At 41.3% G+C, this 21,449-nt stretch overlaps 1 protein-coding gene across 4 annotated transcripts in view; it reads right to left on the bottom strand.

Moving 5' to 3' along the window:
• LOC134342867 (solute carrier family 12 member 5-like) overlaps positions 1-21,449 on the bottom strand; it is a 1,196,244-nt gene that overhangs the window by 632,439 nt on the left and 542,356 nt on the right. The window contains exon 1 of one of the 4 annotated variants that reach the window (XM_063041528.1): positions 2,821-3,187. The exons of the other annotated variants lie outside the window; for them this stretch is intronic. Within the exon in view, the coding sequence (XP_062897598.1) occupies positions 2,821-2,872 (52 nt within the window). The 5' untranslated portion in view covers positions 2,873-3,187. Of the gene's footprint in view, positions 1-2,820; positions 3,188-21,449 lie in introns of those variants that run through there. 4 annotated transcript variants of the gene reach the window in all.

Raw genomic sequence — 21,449 nt, 5'->3', positions numbered from 1 at the left:
CCAACTTCCATCAGGGAAGAGATTACACACCAGGACCCAAAGTCAGTTACTTCCCCCAAGCCATAAGGCAGCTCAACATCTGCACCCATTAACCCACCACACTCACCAACACTGCATTATCACTACCTGTTAGAATCGCCTTGGTAATCCTGTACCAAGTGTCACTTTATGGACTTACAATCAATCTATGGTTTTAAGCTAATCTTGTATATTTATTATGTTTTTTCTTGTGTTCTTTATTTTTTGCACTTTTCTCTATGCTGCATCAGATCCAGAGTAACAACTACTTTGTTCTCCTTTGCACTTGTGAACTGGAATGACACTAAACAATCTTGAATCTTGACCGTACGACTGAAGGTTGATAAAAATAACAATGATCTTTTTAAAACTGCAAATGGTTAAAATAAAAGTCAATATATATTTCAGATATCAATTCAATTTTGGAACTGAACCCATTTACTGTGACTTGAGATTGAGCTCCTGATCTTCACCCTGGTTGTGCAGAGAGGTAGGTGGCAATAAAAATTAATTTTCTTTTCACTGGAGCAGCAACATGCCAAATGCAAAATGGTCACATTACATCTAAGGAAAGCGTCTGTGTGCTTCTTCAGAAGATTGCCAGGATATTCAAGTTCATGTCAAGAATTTGGTGAAGATAGGATTTTGTTCTTTGTGCCAAGTCTCTGCATCTCTACACCTGGTTCTCTCTCTGAAATGTGCTGTGACAGTTTGTAATTTAATCAGCACTGACAGGGAACATTGCGTGTAGCCTGTGCAAATAGTGGAAGAAAGATTCCTTCACCACAAGTGCTCAGGACGTCTTTCAAGAGTGCAAAAATTAATTTGCTTTCTGTGATTCAACAGGACTCCTCAGTTTTCTTATCATCACCCGCCCTTTATAAATTGCTTTTTGGTTTCCTCTGCATTTGCTTTCAAAGTGTCATCTGCCGCAGTCTGTGCAACGAGCCAACCTGTTTCCACACCTCTTGATTCAGCTGGGAGGAAGTTCATTGCCCAAAGTAATCAGGCGTGGTGATCACGTGACTGCCACCACTGTGTCTGTTGTGTCTGTGTTTCTGGTCACAGCAGGGTGTGTACACACTAACATGCCCAGCAATTTGGATGCCGTCACAGGTGTGTGACCAGTGCCAACTTGCCTTACAGGGGGATGAATTTGCCAGTGCTACCAAACTGGTCTGACACTGTCCATGTATCTTAATCTTCATTGATCGTACCCTTCTTCTAATCTGACATATTTCAAATTAAGAATTCAGAAGAAAAATTTTGGACTTGATGCCAAATTTAACTGAATATTCTCATCTAATCCACACATTTGAAACTCTGATCAATGACCCAGTTTCACAGAAATATTACACAACTTATCGTCATGCAGTTTGCAAATGAAAGGTCTCTATTAAAAAGAAAGTTTTAATGCAAATCTTCTGTTACAATCAAATTGAAAACAGAGCAAATGTAGGGATAGCTCATATCATTCTGCATCAGATGCCATTCCAGGGAAATATTCATGTTGACACTATGATCTATCAAGTATCACACATAGTCTGTGTTACAAATCTACATCACATAATCCCACAGCCACGTTACATAAGGTAGTCACTTTGTTATATGATGCAGCAGTAGGGGATTTCCTAAGGCAGGTAATCAAAGACTCTTGTTGATATCCTGCAGTGGAGCAATTTCAAAACCTACTGAATTCTTATCAAGGTGTTTAGCATCTAACTTGCAATTCCATGATTACTAGCTCACTTGGTAAGATTTTGCATGCAACCACATTGCAGTGGAAATATCAAAGCACTGCAGGATTTTTACTATATCTGATAACTACTAATAGAACCCCTCTAAAGGAACAGTTGCAGGAGGGACAAGATTTCCTTCTAGTGCAGGGAGAATTTCATAAATTGGTCCACAGTTCATTTCTCAGACATCTCGTTGTCAAGCAGACCAATACAACAGTTCACATCTGGGCTTTACTGTTTGGTGTTTAGTTTAGTATGTTTCAACATTTTTTTCTATTACGAATCACACGTTGCAGAGGCGTCATTAAAAAAAAGCACTGCAGTACTTGCTCACTATTGAAAGGAAGCACATTTTGCAGACCCCCCCCCCCACCATCCAGTCATTTTATTTTAAGCACTTAACAGCTTAACACAAAGCAGATTTCTTTTCTTGGAAACCAAATGGCAGGTTTATTACTAAGCCACTGAAATCCACATTACTCTCTTAAGCTTTATGTAGTTATCCTTAACATGCTCTTTCCCCTCACCTCCCATTCCTACCTATAATTTATTATTAAGGGGCAACTTTAAGGTTTTGTTTCAAGGAAGCTCTCTCTTCAGGTCTGGAGGGGTTGCGTACAGCCCCTGAGGAGAAGCCCACAATTATGGACCTCAAGGGGCAGGCAGAGGGAAAGGCAAAGGTTGCAAGCGATCAGCAGGAGTCGTGTAACCAGCCCCTCTGAATCTTTCACATCAAAGACTCGCAGCTGTCACCCTGCCTCTGCTGTGCTGAATCTGCATCAAAGAACAGTCCACTTAATCCTGAAGAGTGACAGCGTGTCGAAAGGACATTTGACGGCACCCTCCGCCACGGCCACACATTCCAGCACTGCAGACGGACATCAACATGGTAACCATGTATACAGTGGTGAAGCACATCACTAGCTTGCAGGCTCTGTCGATCTCTCTCTCTCTCTCTCTCTCTCGCTCGCTCGCTCGCTCTGTGTAATCCTATCTCCTGACACACGCACACACGGAGCAATGCTTGACAGGAAGCAACAAGACAGAGAATGCCAGCACTTACCCTGGTTTGGACCACCATCTCCATCATCACATTCATTCAAATTATTGATCATGGTGTTTCCCAGCAGATTGTGGATTCAGCCTAAAGGGGGGTCAGGGGAGGGAGGTGGTGGCTGTCGACCGGGGAGACGGACCAGAGCCTTTCGCTTGCAATCAGGTCCCTCTCGCTCTATCTACCACACAGAAGAGGAGGCTGCACTGCAGAGCGTCTCAGCACACACGACAGCAGTAAGCTCAAGCTGACTGAAGTCATCATGTATGCACAAGGCATTATCTGTGTGTGTGTGAGTGTGTGTGTGTATAGAGGGTGTGGGCAGTGGGGGGTGGTGAGGGGGAGGTGGATGGAGAGGCAGGGCTTTCTACAGAAGCCCTAGGGCACCTTTTTTCGCATTCTTAACAAGAAGTGTTGCACTCTGTACAGCATAATGAAATAGAAATGATAAATAGGGAAGAAAAATCAGTTCTATGAGTATAGCAGGATTAATATTTATGTGAAATGGAGTAGAGCTAACAAAAGGCAGTCTGATTTGTATTTCAGAAAATTGGTTCATGATTAACAGCATCCTTTTGAACTGCAGAAATGTGTACAAATAAGGTTTCACATAACCTGCTGTGGAATTGAAAAAAAATTGGCTATTAATCCTCCACAGGCTGCTATTGCAGATAATTCTTCAGCAGTAATGTTTACCAAATTTCCACAGTTAGATTTTTTTTGCCCCGGTATTTATTTTCTAAAGGGGCAGCCAAGTTGGAAGCAGACACACACCTAGGATGGTGTCGGTAACTGTGACGGGGGAGTTTGGCTGGAGGGAGAGGAGAAATGAATTCTCAACTTCTATCTATCCGCAATCTTCAGATCGCATCCCTGCAATATTGTGCAAGCATCCAAACTGTCAAAGGTCAGTTGTTACATTGAAGTGTATATCAGTATGTTAAGAAATGCAAGGGAAATGGGTCCTTCTAACCACAGAGGTTGGGATGCAAAACTAAAAGCAGTTGTTTATCCTGTGGGACCCCTTCTTACGACTTAATCTCAAGTTCCTGCCTTCAATCCAGTCAGAAGGAAGAAAATTCAGTCAGGCTGGCTTCTTTTTTACTGCTGTGTCTAGCTTGGTAGCAGTCTTGCTGCTGAGTCAAATAACTTCGGGTTCAAGTCCCAAACCAGAGACACGAGAACAAAAATCTCGAGTTGAGAAGGCCTCAAACTTTAGCTGTGACTGTGCCAACATTAAGACTCTTCAACTTCACAGGAAGTGATATCAAAAGGTTGGCTCTTCAGTGGAGTACCCAAGGGGATGCTGCACTGACAGAGGTGACATTTATCATATGAACTTTTTTTCGGCAATCTGGCCCAGTGAACCTGCACCACCCAATTACACCCTTGTAACCTACTAACCGACTGACTTGTATGTCTTTGGAATGTGGGAGGAAGCCAGATCACCCAGAGGAAACCCACATGGTCATGAGGAGAACATTTAAACTCCTTACAGACAGTGATAGGATCGAGCATGGGTCACTGGCTCTGTAATAGTGTTATGCTGACTGCTATGTTACCGTGCCAACCTTGTATTCATCTCACTTCTCATGACACCATCTTTGAAAAGAGGAAGAGAGATTCCTTCAGCGCAGTATTTATTCCTTAACCATGATTAGGTAATGGCTACCTGTTTGGTATACATTGCTGTGGGATCTTGCTGTGCAGATGTGTCTACCATATGCTTTGCCAATGCAATACTGACTACATTTCACAATCATTCCATTAGCTGTTCAAAGAAATGAAAGGCTTCATCTAAAAATGTCTTTCTGTGCTTTCTCTGAGAATACTCCACATATTAATCCTTTCTGTGCTAAATAATCCCACAGGAAGTGAAACCTGCTCCCATGTTGTGTACCCAACCCCAGTGCCTGCAGAATGTAATTGTGATTTTTGCAGCCTAACAACAGGTATATATGCGGAGCAGAGCAGGAACGTGAATCCTGAATCCTTTTCTACCATTTAATCAGAACAATAGAGGCAAGCATGGCAACTTGGCAGCCAGTGTCATGTTGTTACTGCATCAGCAACCCGGGTTCCATTTCTGCCACTGTCTGTAAGGAGCCTGTACATCCTCCCCGTGACTATGTGGGTTTCCTCCGGGTGTTCTGGTTTCCCCCAACATTCCAAAGACGGACTGTTTAGTAGGTTAATGGGACACATGGACTCATTGGGCCAGAAGGGCCTGTTACCATACTGTATTTCTAAATGAAAAACCTGGTTGATCTGATTGTAACCTCATATATCCCCAGTAGCCACTCAGAGATCATAGTAAGATATAGTGCTGACAAAGCCACTCAGCCCATCCAGTTCATGCTAACAACCATTCCCTTTTCATTTTCTCTCCATATCCATGTCAACACCCACCCACCCCCACCTCCCTCCTCCAGATTCTACCACTCACTTACAAACTTGGGGCAATCTGTACTTGATGTTTACATGTCTCTGGGATTTGGGAGGAAACCAGACCACCACAAGGGAAATCCACGTCATCAGAGGGAGAAGGTGTAAACTCCACTCAGACAACACCCAAGGTTAGGATTTAAAATGGGAGTCTGGAGCCGTGTGGCAGTGGCTCCCCAGCATTGAAGACATCTTCAAAAGGCAGCATCCATCATTAAGGACTCCCATCACCCAAGACATGCCTTCTTTTTATCGCTACCATCAGGGAGGAGGAACAGGAGTCTGAAGATGCGCACTCAATATTTTAGGGACATCTTCCTCTGCCCTGCCATCAATCAGATTTCTGAATGGACAATGAAAAAAAAACATGCATATTATCTCACTTTTCTTCCTTTCTTTTTGCATTATTAATTTAATTTTTATATATATTCCTTATTGTAATTTATAATTTTTCATGTTTTGTCACCAAACAGAAAAATTCACAAACTATGTCAGTGATATTAAACCTGATTCTGGCTCTACCTGCCCTGCTGTGTCACTGTGCTACCCACATTTGGCTTCTCCATCCAACTGAGGTTGACATGTTGGGATGGAAAAGCAGTCAGAGGAGTTTGGAGATGGGCTTGAATTTGGAGTTCAAGGCAGCTGCAATCTCATTCGCTCCTTTGCTGACCAACTATCCATCTGCTCTTTACCTTCAAAACAATCAAAGACTCTGCATCCATTAATAGTCAAGAGGAAGAGCCCAAAGACTAAAGAAGCACAGATAAAAGGAATTACACCCCCTCCGGCTAATTGGCAACACTTATTTTCAAACAGTATCCCCCTAGATTGTCCCATAAGAGGAAATGTTTCCTTTGCATCCGTCTTGTCAAGACCTATCAGGATCATTTTAATTAGCTCTCCTCCTCTCTCTCTCTTTGACAGCATTGAAGGACATTTTGCCAATCAGTCATCATTATGGAGAGAGAAGCAAACTAACATCTTTCTATCTTTACTAAGAAAGAGGAACCAGCCAGCTCAACGTGCAGTGATCTTAGTGCCTTAACCGGGGACCTTGATCTGATTTATTTTCTGTCCAACAGCAGGTCTAGGATGGAAGGGAAGTGGCAGAGGGATGGAAACAGGCTCTCATCTGGCAGTTTTGGGCAACTGCAGTCTTGAAGCTGAAATGACATTCACTAACAAATCACCTTCCCACTGGCCTGTGATTTACCTTTTACTGTCACAGGGCAACTCGATCACTCTGTTCCTGTCATCTTCTACTTCTCAATAGCATCAATCCCTATGTACAGACTCCTAACCTGAAAATAGCAAGTTTATTCCTACTCTCGGCTTTGTGTGTTATCTAATCTTCAATACCCCCATACCATGAGCTCTAATTGTGCTTAATAATAGGTCCTTATCAAAGGTCTACTGAAAGCTTGACTACACCATGAGTATTTGTCAGTTGTCATAACCTGCTGAGGTGGTTATAACATTTTAGGAACAGCTTCTTCATTTCCACCATCGTATTTCTGAATGGATAATGCATCTATGAACACTACCTCACTATATTTGCTCTCTTTTTACACTACTTTTTTATACATTTCATATTCTAATTTATAGTATATTTTATGTATTGCATTGTACTGTGCTGAAAAACAACGAGTTTCATGACATGTCAGTGATAATATACCTGATTCTGATTTGCATTCGGATATAACCGGAACATGTTTCAACAGGTTGTCAAATACAATCTCCATTTCATAAATCCATATTCCCTCTTTTGTCACTACCTTCTATCTTAGAAACATAGAAACATAGAAACATAGAAAATAGGTGCAGGAGTAGGCCATTCGGCCCTTCGAGCCTGCACCGCCATTTATTATGATCATGGCTGATCATCCAACTCAGAACCCAGCCTTCCCTCCATACCCCCTGACCCCTGTAGCCACAAGGGCCATATCTAACTTCCTTTTAAACATAGCTAATGAACTGGCCTCAACAGTTTGCTGTGGCAGAGAATTCCACAGATTCACCACTCTCTGTGTGAAGAAGTTTTTCCTAACCTCGGTCCTAAAAGGCTTCCCCTCTATCCTCAAACTGTGACCCCTCGTTCTAGACCTCCCCAACATCGGGAACAATCTTCCTGCATCTAGCCTGTCCAATCCCTTTAGGATCTTATACGTTTCAATCAGATCCCCCCTCAATCTTCTAAATTCCAACGAGTACAAGCCCAGTTCATCCAGTCTTTCTTCATATGAAAGACCTGCCATCCCAGGAATCAATCTGGTGAACCTTCTTTGTACTCCCTCTATGGCAAAGATGTCTTTCCTCAGATTAGGGGACCAAAACTGCACACAATACTCCAGGTGTGGTCTCACCAAGGCCTTGTACAACTGCAGTAGTACCTCCCTGCTCCTGTACTCGAATCCTCTCGCTATAAATGCCAGCATACCGTTCGCCTTATTTTTAAAATAAATCTTTTAGTGCAGTGACCTAATCAATATGTTTTAAAGCATCCTATCCAGTTACATCACAGCTTAGTATGGCAACTATTCTTCCCAAGACCGCAAAGAATTGTGAATTGGGAGTTGTGAATGTGGTCTATTTCATCAGAAAAACCTCTCCCCCTTCCATTAATCTGTTTACGTTTCTCACAGCCTTGGGAAAGCAGCCAACATAAACAAGGACCACCCCCACCGTGGTCATTCCCCCTCCCGTCAGGCAGAAGATACAACAGCTTGAGAACACTCATCACCTGACTCCACCACAGCTTCTATCCTGCTGTTGTAATATCCTTGTATTGAGAACTCTTCTTCTCTGAATCTATCACGTTGGAGCCCTTGCACTCTATTTGCTGAGTGTTCACTTCCCAGACTTCCACCACCCCACAAGTTGCTCTCAGTATTATATATTTACTCTTTTATCATTTGCACAATTTGCCTTATTTGGTACATTGGTATGAGTCTGTAGAGTTTTCATAAATGTTATTGTATTTTTTTGATTTTCCTGTAAGAAAAGCAGGATCTCAAGGTAGTGTATAGTGACATACACCCAGCACCACTTTATTGGGCACCTCCTGTAGCTAACAAAGTGGACACTGAGTGTATGTTCGTGGTCTTCTGTTGCTGTAGCCCATCCACTTCAGGGCCTGACCATGTTGTGTGCTCAGAGATGCTCTTCGAACACCACTGTTGTACTATCTGAGTTATTGTCACCTTGAAACAGTCTGGCCATTCTCCTCTGAGCTCTTTAAAATGGTGTTTTCACCCACAGAACCACTGCCCACTGGTTATTGTCGTCTTTCTCTATAAACTCCAGAGACTGTTGAGCATGAAAATCCCAGGCGATCGGCAGTTTCTGAGATACTCAAACCACATCATTTGACACCAACAGTCATTCCACGGTCAAAGTCATTTAGATCACATTTCTTCCCCATTCTGATGTTTGTTCTGAGCAACAACTGAACCTCTTGACCTTGTCTGCATGCTTTTATGCACTGAGTTGCTGCCACATGATTGGTTGATTAGATATTTGCATTAACGAGCAGGTGTACATGTGTACTTAATAAATTGGCCACTTAGTGTATATGTATTTAGATAATAAATTTACTTTGACTTTGAGTTGACATTGCCTGCACTGCACATGCTCTATAACAGTAATGCTACACTCAGTACATGCACAATATGTCAAACCTTGCAGTGGATGGGCTGCAGCAGCAGAAGACCATGAACATATGCTCAGTGGCTATTTTATTAGATACAGGAGATACATAATGTACTTATATGTAAGTATATGTAGTTTGATAATAAAATTACTCTGACTTTGACTTGACTTAGCCTGCTCCACACATCCTCTTTAACTGTTGCACGACATTCTGCAAGATTTCTTTTCTTCCCTTTGTATTAGCTCGATCTACTTAAGTATAGAATGATCTGCATGGGCGGCAGGCAAACAAAATTTTTCGCTGTATGGTGGTGCATGTAACTACAATAATTACCAATTACAAAACTTTCAAGGAGATAAAAAAATCTCTAGCAAATTGAATGTGTGAAGATAGTGCTGGCAGCACAGGTGTTGTAAAGCAGCTGCAGTATGTGGGAGTTACTGGAGATCAGCAAGAACACAAAGTCCCAGATTCAGATATGTAATGTCAGGGAAGGGGAGTTATCTGGGAGGCTAACAGATTTTTCCTGGAGGAGATCATGATTGGTTTGGTTAGTGGTTATCCACAGATGTGATTGTGAAACTGAATGCTGTGATGTATCTGTGAGGCAAGCACACCGTATACGTATGACAACAGCTAGGGTTTGATTCATGGTTAGCAACAGATGTAAGTCAGAGCTAACAAAGAGTCATAGAACACTACAGCACAGAAACAAGACCTTCAATCCATCTCATCTATGCTGAACCATAATTCTACCTAGTCCCATCAGCCTGCACCACAGCCCTCTATATCCCAGCATTCCATGCATCTATCCAATCTTCTCTTAAATATTGAAATCCAATCCGCATCCAGCACTTCCGCTGGCAGCTCGTTCCACACTGTTGCCACTCTCTGAGTTCCTCCTCATGTTCCTCTGAAACACTTCACCTTTCACCCTTAACCCACAATCTCTTGTTCTAGTCTCACCCAATCTCAGTGGAAAAAGCCTGCTTGCATTTACCCTGTCTATACACCTCATGTACTGACACTCAGGACTCATGCCTTGACACTTTGCCACTAATTCCAGGTTCTTGTTGGGCCTTTAGGAAGGATGAGCAAAATGACATTGCGATACTGGAGGTCAATTAAGTAGGTGAGGGGAGAAGGAACGTGGTATTGTAGTTGACAGTGAGTTCAAAGAGAAAGAGATACCATTCTCTGCAGCTCTAAACTGGGGCCCAAAAATGCTCCGTACCTCACTGATAGGAGGGTTATATAATCTCCAGAGGCTGAACAAGAACTAGAAAGGAGATTGTGAGCCATTTTGAAATGGACCAATGAGAAACTAATGTAGGTTGATCAGGGTATAAGGTTCTGCAAGTGAATCTGAGAAGCTAGCATCATGATTAAAATCTAGAACCAAATAATTACTGGACAGGTTCACTAGATTGTTTCTTAATCATTGCAGAAGTTGACCCAGGGATACACAGAGCACAGAGCTGGAGGTCTAACTCAAATTGAATTGGTAAGAGACAAGAATTTCTACTCTTGAGACCTAGACAGATGCAGTGCAGAAGGAGGAAACACTTTCTATGAGATCCACTTGAACTGGTGTTCAATCAATGCTGGGAGAAGTGAATTACTAAGGATTTTGGTCTCAATGATAGGACATTTAATGAAAACAATGGAGACAGTCAGTGAGAAGTTAATCAAGCCTATAGAACAAATCAGCAAATTTGCAAAATTAAGTGCATGTCAGTAAGTTCCACAGTAATGATGCATCAGTAATCAGGTCAAGTAAAGGAAAATGTCGGAGGTTGAATGTAAAATGTGTTTCTCTAAATGCATGAAGCATTTATAAAATTGATAAAAAGTGCCACAAGTAGAGATATATATGAACTTTAATCTAATAGCTGTAATGTCGTTGTAGCTGCCTGATGAGTGGTGCCACAATAACAACCTCTTACTCAACATCAGCAAGACCAAGAAGCTGATTATTGACTTCAGGGGGAGGAAACTGGAGGATCTTGAGCCAGTTCTCATTGAAGGATCAGAAATACAGAGGGTCAGAAACATTCAATTCCTTTGTTTTATCATTAAATAACCTGCCCTGAGTTCTCCACCGTGTAAGTGCAACTACAAAGAAAGCACAGCATTCCACCACTTCCTTAGGAGTTTGCAAAGATTTGGCATGACGTAAAACTTTAAAAAACTTCTATATCTGTGTGGTGGAGAGTATATGGACTGGTGGCATCACAGCCTGGTATGGAAACACCATTACCCTTGAATGGAAAATCTACAAAAATTAGGGGATATGGCTCAAGTTCATGTTCTCTTCTCACTGCTATAGTCAAGGCGCCTCAGGACTCACATCACCAGGAACAGTTATCACCCCTCAACCATCAGGCTCTTCAACCAAAGGGGATAATTTCACTCAACTTCACTTTCCCTACCACTGAAATGTTACCACAACCTGTGGCTTAATTTTCATGGACTCTTCATTTCATGTTCTCGATATTTATTTATTATATTTTTCCTTCTGTATTTGCACAGTCTTTTGCACATTGGTTGTCTGCCCTGTTTGTGTGGTGGTGTGGTCTTTCATTGATTCTGCTATGGTTATTGAATTTATTGAGTATGCCCACAAGAAAATGAATCTCCGTATTGTGTGTGCTGACATACAGTATATATTGTTTGATTAAAAAGAATTACTTTGAACTTTGGGCTGTGCATTAAATATTCCAGGGTTCTTCACATGTAGAAATGGAAAATGGAAATGGAGGGGTGATAATAGGTGGAAGTACCCTGATGTCTAAACACTTGATAACATACTAATGAGGAATTTTCCTGACATAGAGATCAGACATAGAATCTGTATTTGTGGAGATGACAGAGAATGAGTGACAAAAATCTAATGGAAATAGATGAACGGATTACATACAGCAGATAGATTGTTGAAAGGAGTGCCAATCAAGAAATAAGAGGAGTGTGTAGTGAGGTAATAGAGTAATTATGCAGCATTTTCATTTTGACTTGGAATGAACAAATAAATTAGGATCAGTGGTGGGGGGGATGAATATGATCCTCTGATGCAGTAAATCTCACAACAAACCAGAAATCAGCCACTTTAAATCTATACATTTATCGAGGGAAGATTAATTAGTAGTTTTTATTATATAGTTCTCAATATGACAAAACTTTACATAGAGTTTTGGGATGCTATGCTTCAACTAGAGAAACTTTATTAAAATACATTTCAGCAGGAAAAGTGAATTGTATAAGAAGAGAGAGAATTAAATTTAAAAGGTTGCTAGTGGGTCAATATAACAAATATTAGAAAAATATTTTAAAATTTTCAATAAAAATATGATAAGAGATTAAAAACTGTTTTTGTAAAAATGAATGATTCCAGTATATCAAGATGTTAAGTGCTGCATTTGATTAAATTTGTGATATTGCCAAGATAACCAGTTAGGTCTTGGGCAGGGAGTTTTCAAATTTGGCAATGATTGACCAAAAAAATTAGCAGAGAGAATATAGATTAGCAAAGTAAACTAGCATGAATATAAAAAATGTAAACATTTTGCAAACAGGGAAAAGATTAGTAACAACATACACATAATGCTGGAGGAACTCAGCAAGTTAGGCAGTATCTATGGAAATGAATAAAGATTGAAACATTTCAGGCCAAGACCCTTCATCAGGGCATCTTGATTCTTCATTGTTTTCTATGGAGGCCACCTGATCTGCTAAGTTCCTCTAGCATTTTGTACGTGTTACTCTTAGTTTTCAGCATCTGCAGGATCTCTTGGAAGAGGTAATAATAAACTTAGGATCTTTAAAGGCAGAAATAGATGATATTATAATAGGAATCAAGCACCTATTTATTGTATCAATTTTCACAGTAAAATGCACATTAAATGCACCCAAAGTAGTGGGGAACTAAACAATGTGAGGAGCCACAAGTAATTAACATTGGTAAGCAGAAAGTTCAGGGAGGAAGGAATAGCTGTAAGAGCCAACAAACCCCTGAAGTTGGCTGGCATCCTAGAGTTCTAAAAGTAGCTTTAGTGATTGTGGATACATTTGTGATGATCTTCTATAATTCCCTGCACTCTGGAATGGTACAGGTGGGGTGTAGCTTGTAAGTATAAAATTGATGAGTGTTTAACTTGGCATGTATGTTGGGAAAACGTTGTAATCCACAATTAAGGATTTGTTCACAAGCACTTAGAAAATTATGATGATTAGAAAGAGCCAGCATGCTTTTGCAAAAGTGAAAGGGAAAATTTGCTCAACAAATCTAAGCAAGCTTTCTGAGAGTGTAATTAGCAGTGTGAAACAGTGGGTGTGGTAAACCAGATTTTCAAAAGCAGTTGTCAGGCTTTACACAAAAGGTTCTTCAGCAAGGTACCAGAAAGCAAATGTGAGAATAATATTTTGGCAGTGGATGGAGGATTGATTAATAAACAGAGATCTTGGTCAGATTATTCTTAATCTGGCTGTTTGTGGGTATCAGAATAAATTCTGGGACCTCAGATATTTTGAGATTATTTTCATGATTTAGTTGAAACGACTGCAATGTATGTTTATGAATAATGAAAAACAAGTTGGGAAGTAAGCTGTGAGGACACAAAAGCAGGTTGTTTGGTCCATTAGATCCTCATTAGCTTTAGCATGAATGTCCACTGTGACCCCGTGCAATTGTGAAATTGGCCAAAAGGAGATTTAAAAGTATGTTTTAATCTATGAAACCTGCACTAGCCCAAAGGGGAATATTCTCAGTCTAATGCAGTTGTGAAATTTAGGCATATTGTAATAACAAAAAGGCATTGGTCCATATAGGTGCCTCCCCATGACAGTCAGACACGTTCCACTGGACTGCTATGGAGGAGAGAGAGTCTTGGACGAAAGAAGAGAGCAAATACATTTAGTAAAAGAAGCATCATCTATCTCATTTGTGTGATAAATGCCATTGTATTAGGTACCTCCTGTATTTAATAAAGTTGCCACTGAGTTTTTGTGGCCTTCTGCTGCTGTAGCTGATCCACTCTGAGGACTGACGTGCACTCAGAGATGCTCTTCTGCACACCACTGTTGTAACACGTGGTTATTCGAGTTACTGTTGTCTTCCTGTTAACTTAAGCCAGTCCAGCCACTCTCCTCTGACCTCTCTCATTAACAAGGTAATTCTGCCCATAGAACTGCTGCTCACTGAATGTGTTTTGTATTCTACACCAATCTCTGTAAAACCTAGAGACTGTTGTGCATGAGGTCAGTAGTCTCTGAGACACCCAAACCATCCCGTCTGGCACCAACAATCTTTCCATGGTCAAAGTCACTAAGATCACATTTCTTCCCCATTCTGATGTTTAGTCTAAACAATAAATGAACCTTTTGACCTTGTCTGCATGCTTTTTTTCATTGAGTTGCTGCCACATGACTGGCTGGTTTGGTATTTGCACTAATGGGCAGATGTACAGGTGTACCTAATAATGTGGCCACAGAGGCTATATAAATCAATAGACTGCATTGTTTTCTAAACCAAGGTTCTCCTGACTTAGATGGAAGTGGATGTTCACTGACCCACAATAAACAAAGCTAAAAACCCAGGAATCTGATTCAATGGGCATGAAAGCAATGGGGCAGCTGAAGAACAGAGGCAGAGGGGTAAATGGAACAGCAATTGATGAAGGGAACAAAAGCAATAGGCATGTGCCTATTGCTGTGCTAAGGGTGCTAAGGGTCCTAACACAAAAAAAAATTGCCATCTGGAGAAGGACTACAAGATGCCTAAAATATCCAGAATTTTTCTCAGTCAAAGCTGGTATTTTTAGGAAGGAGGGCAGACAAGTATATTTTTAACTAAAAAAAAATTGTTGTCCTTTGTGTTGATAACTGAGATATATTGAACCGTAAGGTTATTGAGTGTGAATGCTTAATCCCAGGAAGAGCAGGTGTACAAGGTCACAAAACTACTGTTAGACATCTGTATTCAGCGTCAAATGCTGCCATCAGGCATTTAATTTAATATCAGAAAAACATGAAAATGATTATTACCTATTATTTAGAAAGGAATAAATGGTTACTGTTTTGACAATAAAAGTGTGTACATTCTTTTATCTATAGCATTGCACAATTAACCTTTGATATATTGTTCAAAGTAATAGGGCTGATGCCTCACCTGATCCTCTTATTTCCTACAGCTCAAGAATATACACTCAGTGGCCAATTTATTAGGTACAGTAATGCTCATTAATGCAAATATCAAATCAGCCAATCATGTGGCAGCACCTCAACGCATAAAAGCATGCAGACAGGTCAAGAGGTTCCGTTATTGCTCAGACCAAACATCAGAATGGGGAAGAAATGTGATCTGAACCACTTTGACTGTGGAATGATTGTTGGTGTCAGACGGGATGGTTTGGAGTATCTCAGAAACTGCTGGTCTCCTGGAACTTTCATGCTCAACAGTCTGAAATTTACAGAGAATGGTTTGAAATTTTTTTTTAAAATCCAGTGAGCGGCGGTTCTGTGAGCGAAAACACCTTGTTAATGAGTGACACACATCAAAGTTGTTGGTGAATGCAGCAGGCCAGGCAGCATCTCTAGGAAGAGGTACCGTCGACGTTTCAGGCCGAGACGGCCTGACGAAGGGTCTGAGGATGCTGCCTGTCCTGCTGCATTCACCAGCAACTTTGATATGTGTTGCTTGAATTTCCAGCATCTGCAGAATTCCTCGTGTTTGCGTTGTTAATGAGCGAGATCAGGGGAGAATGACCAGACTGGTTCAAGCTGACAGGAAGGGAACAGTAACTTAATCCTAAAATACAGTGTCGTACCTTGAAGTGGATGGGCTACAACAGTAAAAGATCAGAAACATAGACACAGTGGCCACTTTGTTAGGTACAGGAGGTACCTAGTATAGTGGACACTGGGCATATTGGTTTTGAGCATGAATACAATTAGTGACTGAAAATCTCCAATTCTTTGGGCTCAGTGATTCCAAAGATTTATAAGGTATTGAGTAATGATATTTCTGTTCACTTCAGTCCTATATGACTATCCTCTTATTCTGAAATTATGCTCTCTGCTTGTCGATTTTGCAGCCTCTCTTCTTCTCACCTCTCCATCACTATCAGAATCTTGCATCTAATTATAAACCAGAGAGCTTCAGGAATTATTGTATAATCTCCCTCCAAGGAATAATCCTCCCAGCCCAAGAATCAATCAAGTAAATCCACTCTGCACCAGCTGCAAAAGAAATAGTTTGTACGTTAGCCATCGGGATCTGAAGGGCTGCAAGTGCGGTCTCATTCAAGTTCAGTACAATATCGCCACATCTAATTTTTTCCTTATAAAAGGAACCCAGCATTTTTGGCTGAATTTATTCAGAGGTCATCAGGGCATGACTGTAGGTCAATATTGTCCCAATTAATTACTGTTTTAGTTGTCAGTTCAATACTGTACATTGTAAAAGGGACAGAATTTCTGCTACCTGACATCTGGAAGTCATTTGAAAAGGTGTCATTTGTTATGGGTTTGATTGGAACACCATTGCTGCGTATTTTTTTCACAAAATTTGACACCTTGAGCCTTTGTGCATTATAATATCTGTCAGAGCAGGTAGCTCAACGAGTACTCTTGCGAATGTTTGCTGTGAGTCCAATTTACCACTAGGATCAATAGCCTTCCCTGAGAGATGATAATTCTCTGTATGAAGGTAACCTTCCCGATGAAGTAATATGTCACATCAGTGTAGAAGTAAGCAGCATTTAGAAGATCCAAGGTAAATGTGTGAATCTTCTCAAGATCTGAGGTACCTAAATTCAGGCAAAAATCCGGGCCTGTACTTGCTGGATTTTAGAAGAATGGAGGTTGGGGAGGGGGTGGTAGGTGAGTAAATCTCATTGAAACTTATCAAATATGAAAGGCCTAGATGAGTAGGCATGGAGAGAATGTTTCCTATAGTGGGAGAGTCTAGGACAAGAAGGCACAGCTTCAGTATATAAAGACATCCCCTTAGAAGAGGGATGAGGATGAATTTCTTTAGACAGAAGGTGGTGAATCTTTGAATTCATTGCCACAGACAGCTGTGAAGACCAAGTCAGAGGGTATATATAGAGGTTGATAGGTTCTTGATTAGCAAGGCTGTCAAAGGTTGTGTGGTGAAGACAGGAGAATGCATTTGAGAGGGGTATGATGGAATGCGGAGCAGATTTGTTGGTCTGAAGAGCCTAATTCTGTTCTGTTATCTTATGCGGCTGAATTGCAAGTAAAAATATGTGACAATTTCCACAAATGCACTGGCCTTCAGTTTTCACAGGGTGGGACCGACGTGCAGGACTAAAACTGGTTGGAAACCTGCCACTAAACAGCAAACCCACCCCCCCACCAAGCAACCCCCAGTATTCATTCACGTTAGATATTAAGGTGATAGGTATATTGAATTAAGACCCCATATAGGGGCAGTTTGTCTTCCCACACCTACTTTTAAAGTGCAGATGGTCAGGCAGAACAGGAATGGAGTGACTGGGCAGTTACTCATTCCATTTTAATGACTAACCTGTGTTTTATTTTGTAAAGGAATAAAGATGGGGCTCGCTATTCTGAAATACGTTTAACCTCATGACTGTTGTTACTTAAGCATGTTTTCTCTGTAACTGTAACACTTTATTCTGCACTCTGTTATTGCTTTTCCTTTGTACTACCTTGATGTACTGATGTCATGAAATGGTCAGTATGGATGTCGTGCAAAACAAAGTTCTCAGTACATGTGAGAATTAACAAACCAAACTAATTACCAATTACCAACCTTCTCCAGATTCTACCACTCACATATCTGCAGTACCAAAGGCAATTATCAGTGGCAAACTAACCTCTCAACCATGCACTTGGTCAGTGCAAAGAAACAGCAGTACTTAAGGAAAATACAGGCAGACAGAAGTAGAACATGAAAACTCAGAACATGAACACAAGAGATTCTGCAGCAGATGCTGAAAATCCAGAGCAACCCACACAAAATGCTGTAAGGACTCAGCAGATCGGGTAACATCAATGGAGAGGGCATAAACAGTCAATACATCAGGTCAAGACCCTTCAGCTTCCCTCTTCCTTTCCAGTCCTGATGGATACCCAATATCATCCAGTTCCAGTCTGCATTGCCAAATGGAAGTTTCTCGCTCTCTGCTCTGTCTATGCCCTTTGATTACCACTGTCAGATTTGCTTTACCACTTGCTGTGTTTCAAGGCGAATAACTCTTACTCTCAAAGCCCATCCATGTAACAGAAGTTCCTCATACCTGAAATCATTTTGATAGATCTCTCCTGCATCCTCTCAAGAGCCTTTGTACTTTCCTTAAAGTGAGGCAACCAGAGCTCCATTTGTGTCTAAACCATTTGAAAGTTCTAATGATATCTTTGTTCTACAATACAATTTTAACCTCAAAGAAAATTAACAAGCCTGATAAAGGAAGTGGGAGGGTAACTGTGGGGAGAATGAGTGGAGTGATAGAGGCATACAAAATTATGAAAGATATAGATACAATACTGTGCAAACGTATTAGGCACATGTAAAAAAAACTTCTGTAAAGCAAAGATGAAATAAAAAGTTTCCATATATTAAAAAATTACTATAAAGAGCAGTTAAAAAGAAATAATTTAAATCAAATAAATATTTAGTTTGACCACTCTTTGCCTTAAAACTACATCAGTTCTCTTAGGTACACTGAAGTGCAGTTTTATAAGAAAATTGGCAGGTAGGTTCTTGGAGAACTTGCCACAATTCTTCTGAAGACTATGGTTGTCTTGTTTGCTTCTGCCTCTTCTTCAGGTAATCCCAAGCAGCCTCAATAATGTTCAGATCAGGGCTCTTTGGAAGCCATACCATCTGCTGTAGAACTCCTCGTTCTTTCAACTGAAGGTACTTCTTCATGGCCTTGGCCATGTGTTTGGGGTCATTGTCCTGCTGCAGAATGAATGTGGGACCGATTAGACACCTCCCTGCTGTTACCGCATGATGGATGAGAATCTACTTGTATTTCTCAGCATTGAGGATTCCATTAATTCTGACCAGATCACCAACTCCATTTGCAGAAATGCAGCCCCAAATCTGTAGGGAACCTCCATTTCCACTGTAGTACTCTCCAGGTCTATTACTAACAAACTGCCTCCTATTTAAGCCAAAAATCTAAAATTTTAACCAGTCGGTCCAGAGCACTTGCTCCCATTGTTCAGCACAGTCCCCTTGCTTTCCTTGTGTTTCTGTGTGCAGGTGAGTCTCTTGGATTTGCTGCCACTTTGGAGGAATGGCTTTTTGGCAGCAACTCTTCCTTGAAAACCATTTCTGACAAGTCTTCTCTGGAGTTTCCATACTTGGATTCCAGTGGTTTCTGTGAGCTCAGAGCAGATAGCAATGCTTGACTTCTCCAGATTGTGAAGAGATGTCAGTTTGATGTACCTCTTGTCTGCTGCAGTCAGTTTCTGTGGCTGACCACTGTACTTCTGGTCCTCAGCCTTTTTCATTCCTTTGTACTCATTCAGAAGAGCTTGGACAACATAACTTGTAACTCCTGTCTGCCACAAAATTTCTGCTTGGGAGCAGCCTTGCTGATGCAGGATGAGCACCTTGTACCTTGATACTATGTTCACTCTTGCCATGGTGTAAGAATTGATGATTTGAAGGTTAATCTATCACTTCTGCCACACCCTCACCTTTTAGTTTGGTCATTTTTCACCCTGTTTGATTCTTTCTGTACACACTTTTATTTCAGTTAATCAGTTTAGTTCATTATGTCTTGATCATTAGTTTCCTGTTTGTTATAGAAACATAGAAAAGCTACAGCACAATACAGACCCTTCAGCCCTTAGGGTGTGGAAACTATAGAAAGGATGCAGAGGAGATTTATAGAAACATAGAAACATAGAAAATAGGTGCAGGAGTAGGCCATTCGGCCCTTCGAGCCTGCACCGCCATTTATTATGATCATGGCTGATCATCCAACTCAGAACCCAGCCTTCCCTCCATACCCCCTGACCCCTGTAGCCACAAGGGCCATATCTAACTTCCTTTTAAACATAGCTAATGAACTGGCCTCAACAGTTTGCTGTGGCAGAGAATTCCACAGATTCACCACTCTCTGTGTGAAGAAGTTTTTCCTAACCTCGGTCCTAAAAGGCTTCCCCTCTATCCTCAAACTGTGACCCCTCGTTCTAGACCTCCCCAACATCGGGAACAATCTTCCCGCATCTAGCCTGTCCAATCCCTTTAGGATCTTATACGTTTCAATCAGATCCCCCCTCAATCTTCTAAATTCCAACGAGTACAAGCCCAGTTCATCCAGTCTTTCTTCATATGAAAGACCTGCCATCCCAGGAATCAATCTGGTGAACCTTCTTTGTACTCCCTCTATGGCAAAGATGTCTTTCCTCAGATTAGGGGACCAAAACTGCACACAATACTCCAGGTGTGGTCTCACCAAGGCCTTGTACAACTGCAGTAGTACCTCCCTGCTCCTGTACTCGAATCCTCTCGCTATAAATGCCAGCATACCGTTCGCCTTTTTCACCGCCTGCTGTACCTGCATGCCCACTTTCAATGACTGGTGTATAATGACACCCAGGTCTCGTTGCACCTCCCCTTTTCCTAATCGGCCACCATTCAGATAATAATCTGTTTTCCTATTTTTGCCACCAAAGTGGATAACTTCACATTTATCCACATTAAATTGCATCTGCCATGAGTTTGCCCACTCACCCAACCTATCCAAGTCACCCTGCATCCTCTTAGCATCCTCCTCACTGCTAACACTGCCACCCAGCTTCGTGTCATCCGCAAACTTGGAGATGCTGCATTTAATTCCCTCATCCAAGTCATTAATATATATTGTAAACAACTGGGGTCCCAGCACTGAGCCTTGCGGTACCCCACTAGTCACCGCCTGCCATTCTGAAAAGGTCCCGTTTATTCCCACTCTTTGCTTCCTGTCTGCTAACCAATTCTCCACCCACACCAATACCTTACCCCCAATACCGTGTGCTTTAAGTTTGCACACTAATCTCCTGTGTGGGACCTTGTCAAAAGCCTTTTGAAAATCCAAATATACCACATCCACTGGTTCTCCCCTATCCACTCTACTAGTTACATCCTCAAAAAATTCTATGAGATTCGTCAGACATGATTTTCCTTTCACAAATCCATGCTGACTTTGTCCGATCATTTCACCGCTTTCCAAATGTGCTGTTATCACATCCTTGATAACTGACTCCAGCAGTTTCCCCACCACCGACGTTAGGCTAACCGGCCTATATTCCCCGGTTTCTCTCTCCCTCCTTTTTTAAAAAGTGGGGTTACATTAGCCACCCTCCAATCCTCAGGAACTAGTCCAGAATCTAACGAGTTTACAAGGATGTTGCCTGGATTGGGGAGCATGCCTTATGAGAAAAGGTTGAGTGAACCTGGCCTTTTCTCCTTGGAGCGTTGGAGGATGAGAGGTGACCTGAGAGAGGTGTATAAAATGTTGAGAGGCATTGATCGTGTGGATAGTCAGAGGCTTTTTCCCAG

This window comes from Mobula hypostoma, chromosome 2 (assembly GCF_963921235.1).
Source record: "Mobula hypostoma chromosome 2, sMobHyp1.1, whole genome shotgun sequence".
NCBI classification, from domain to species: domain Eukaryota; kingdom Metazoa; phylum Chordata; class Chondrichthyes; order Myliobatiformes; family Myliobatidae; genus Mobula; species Mobula hypostoma.
This window is presented reverse-complemented; position numbering and strand designations above follow the sequence as displayed.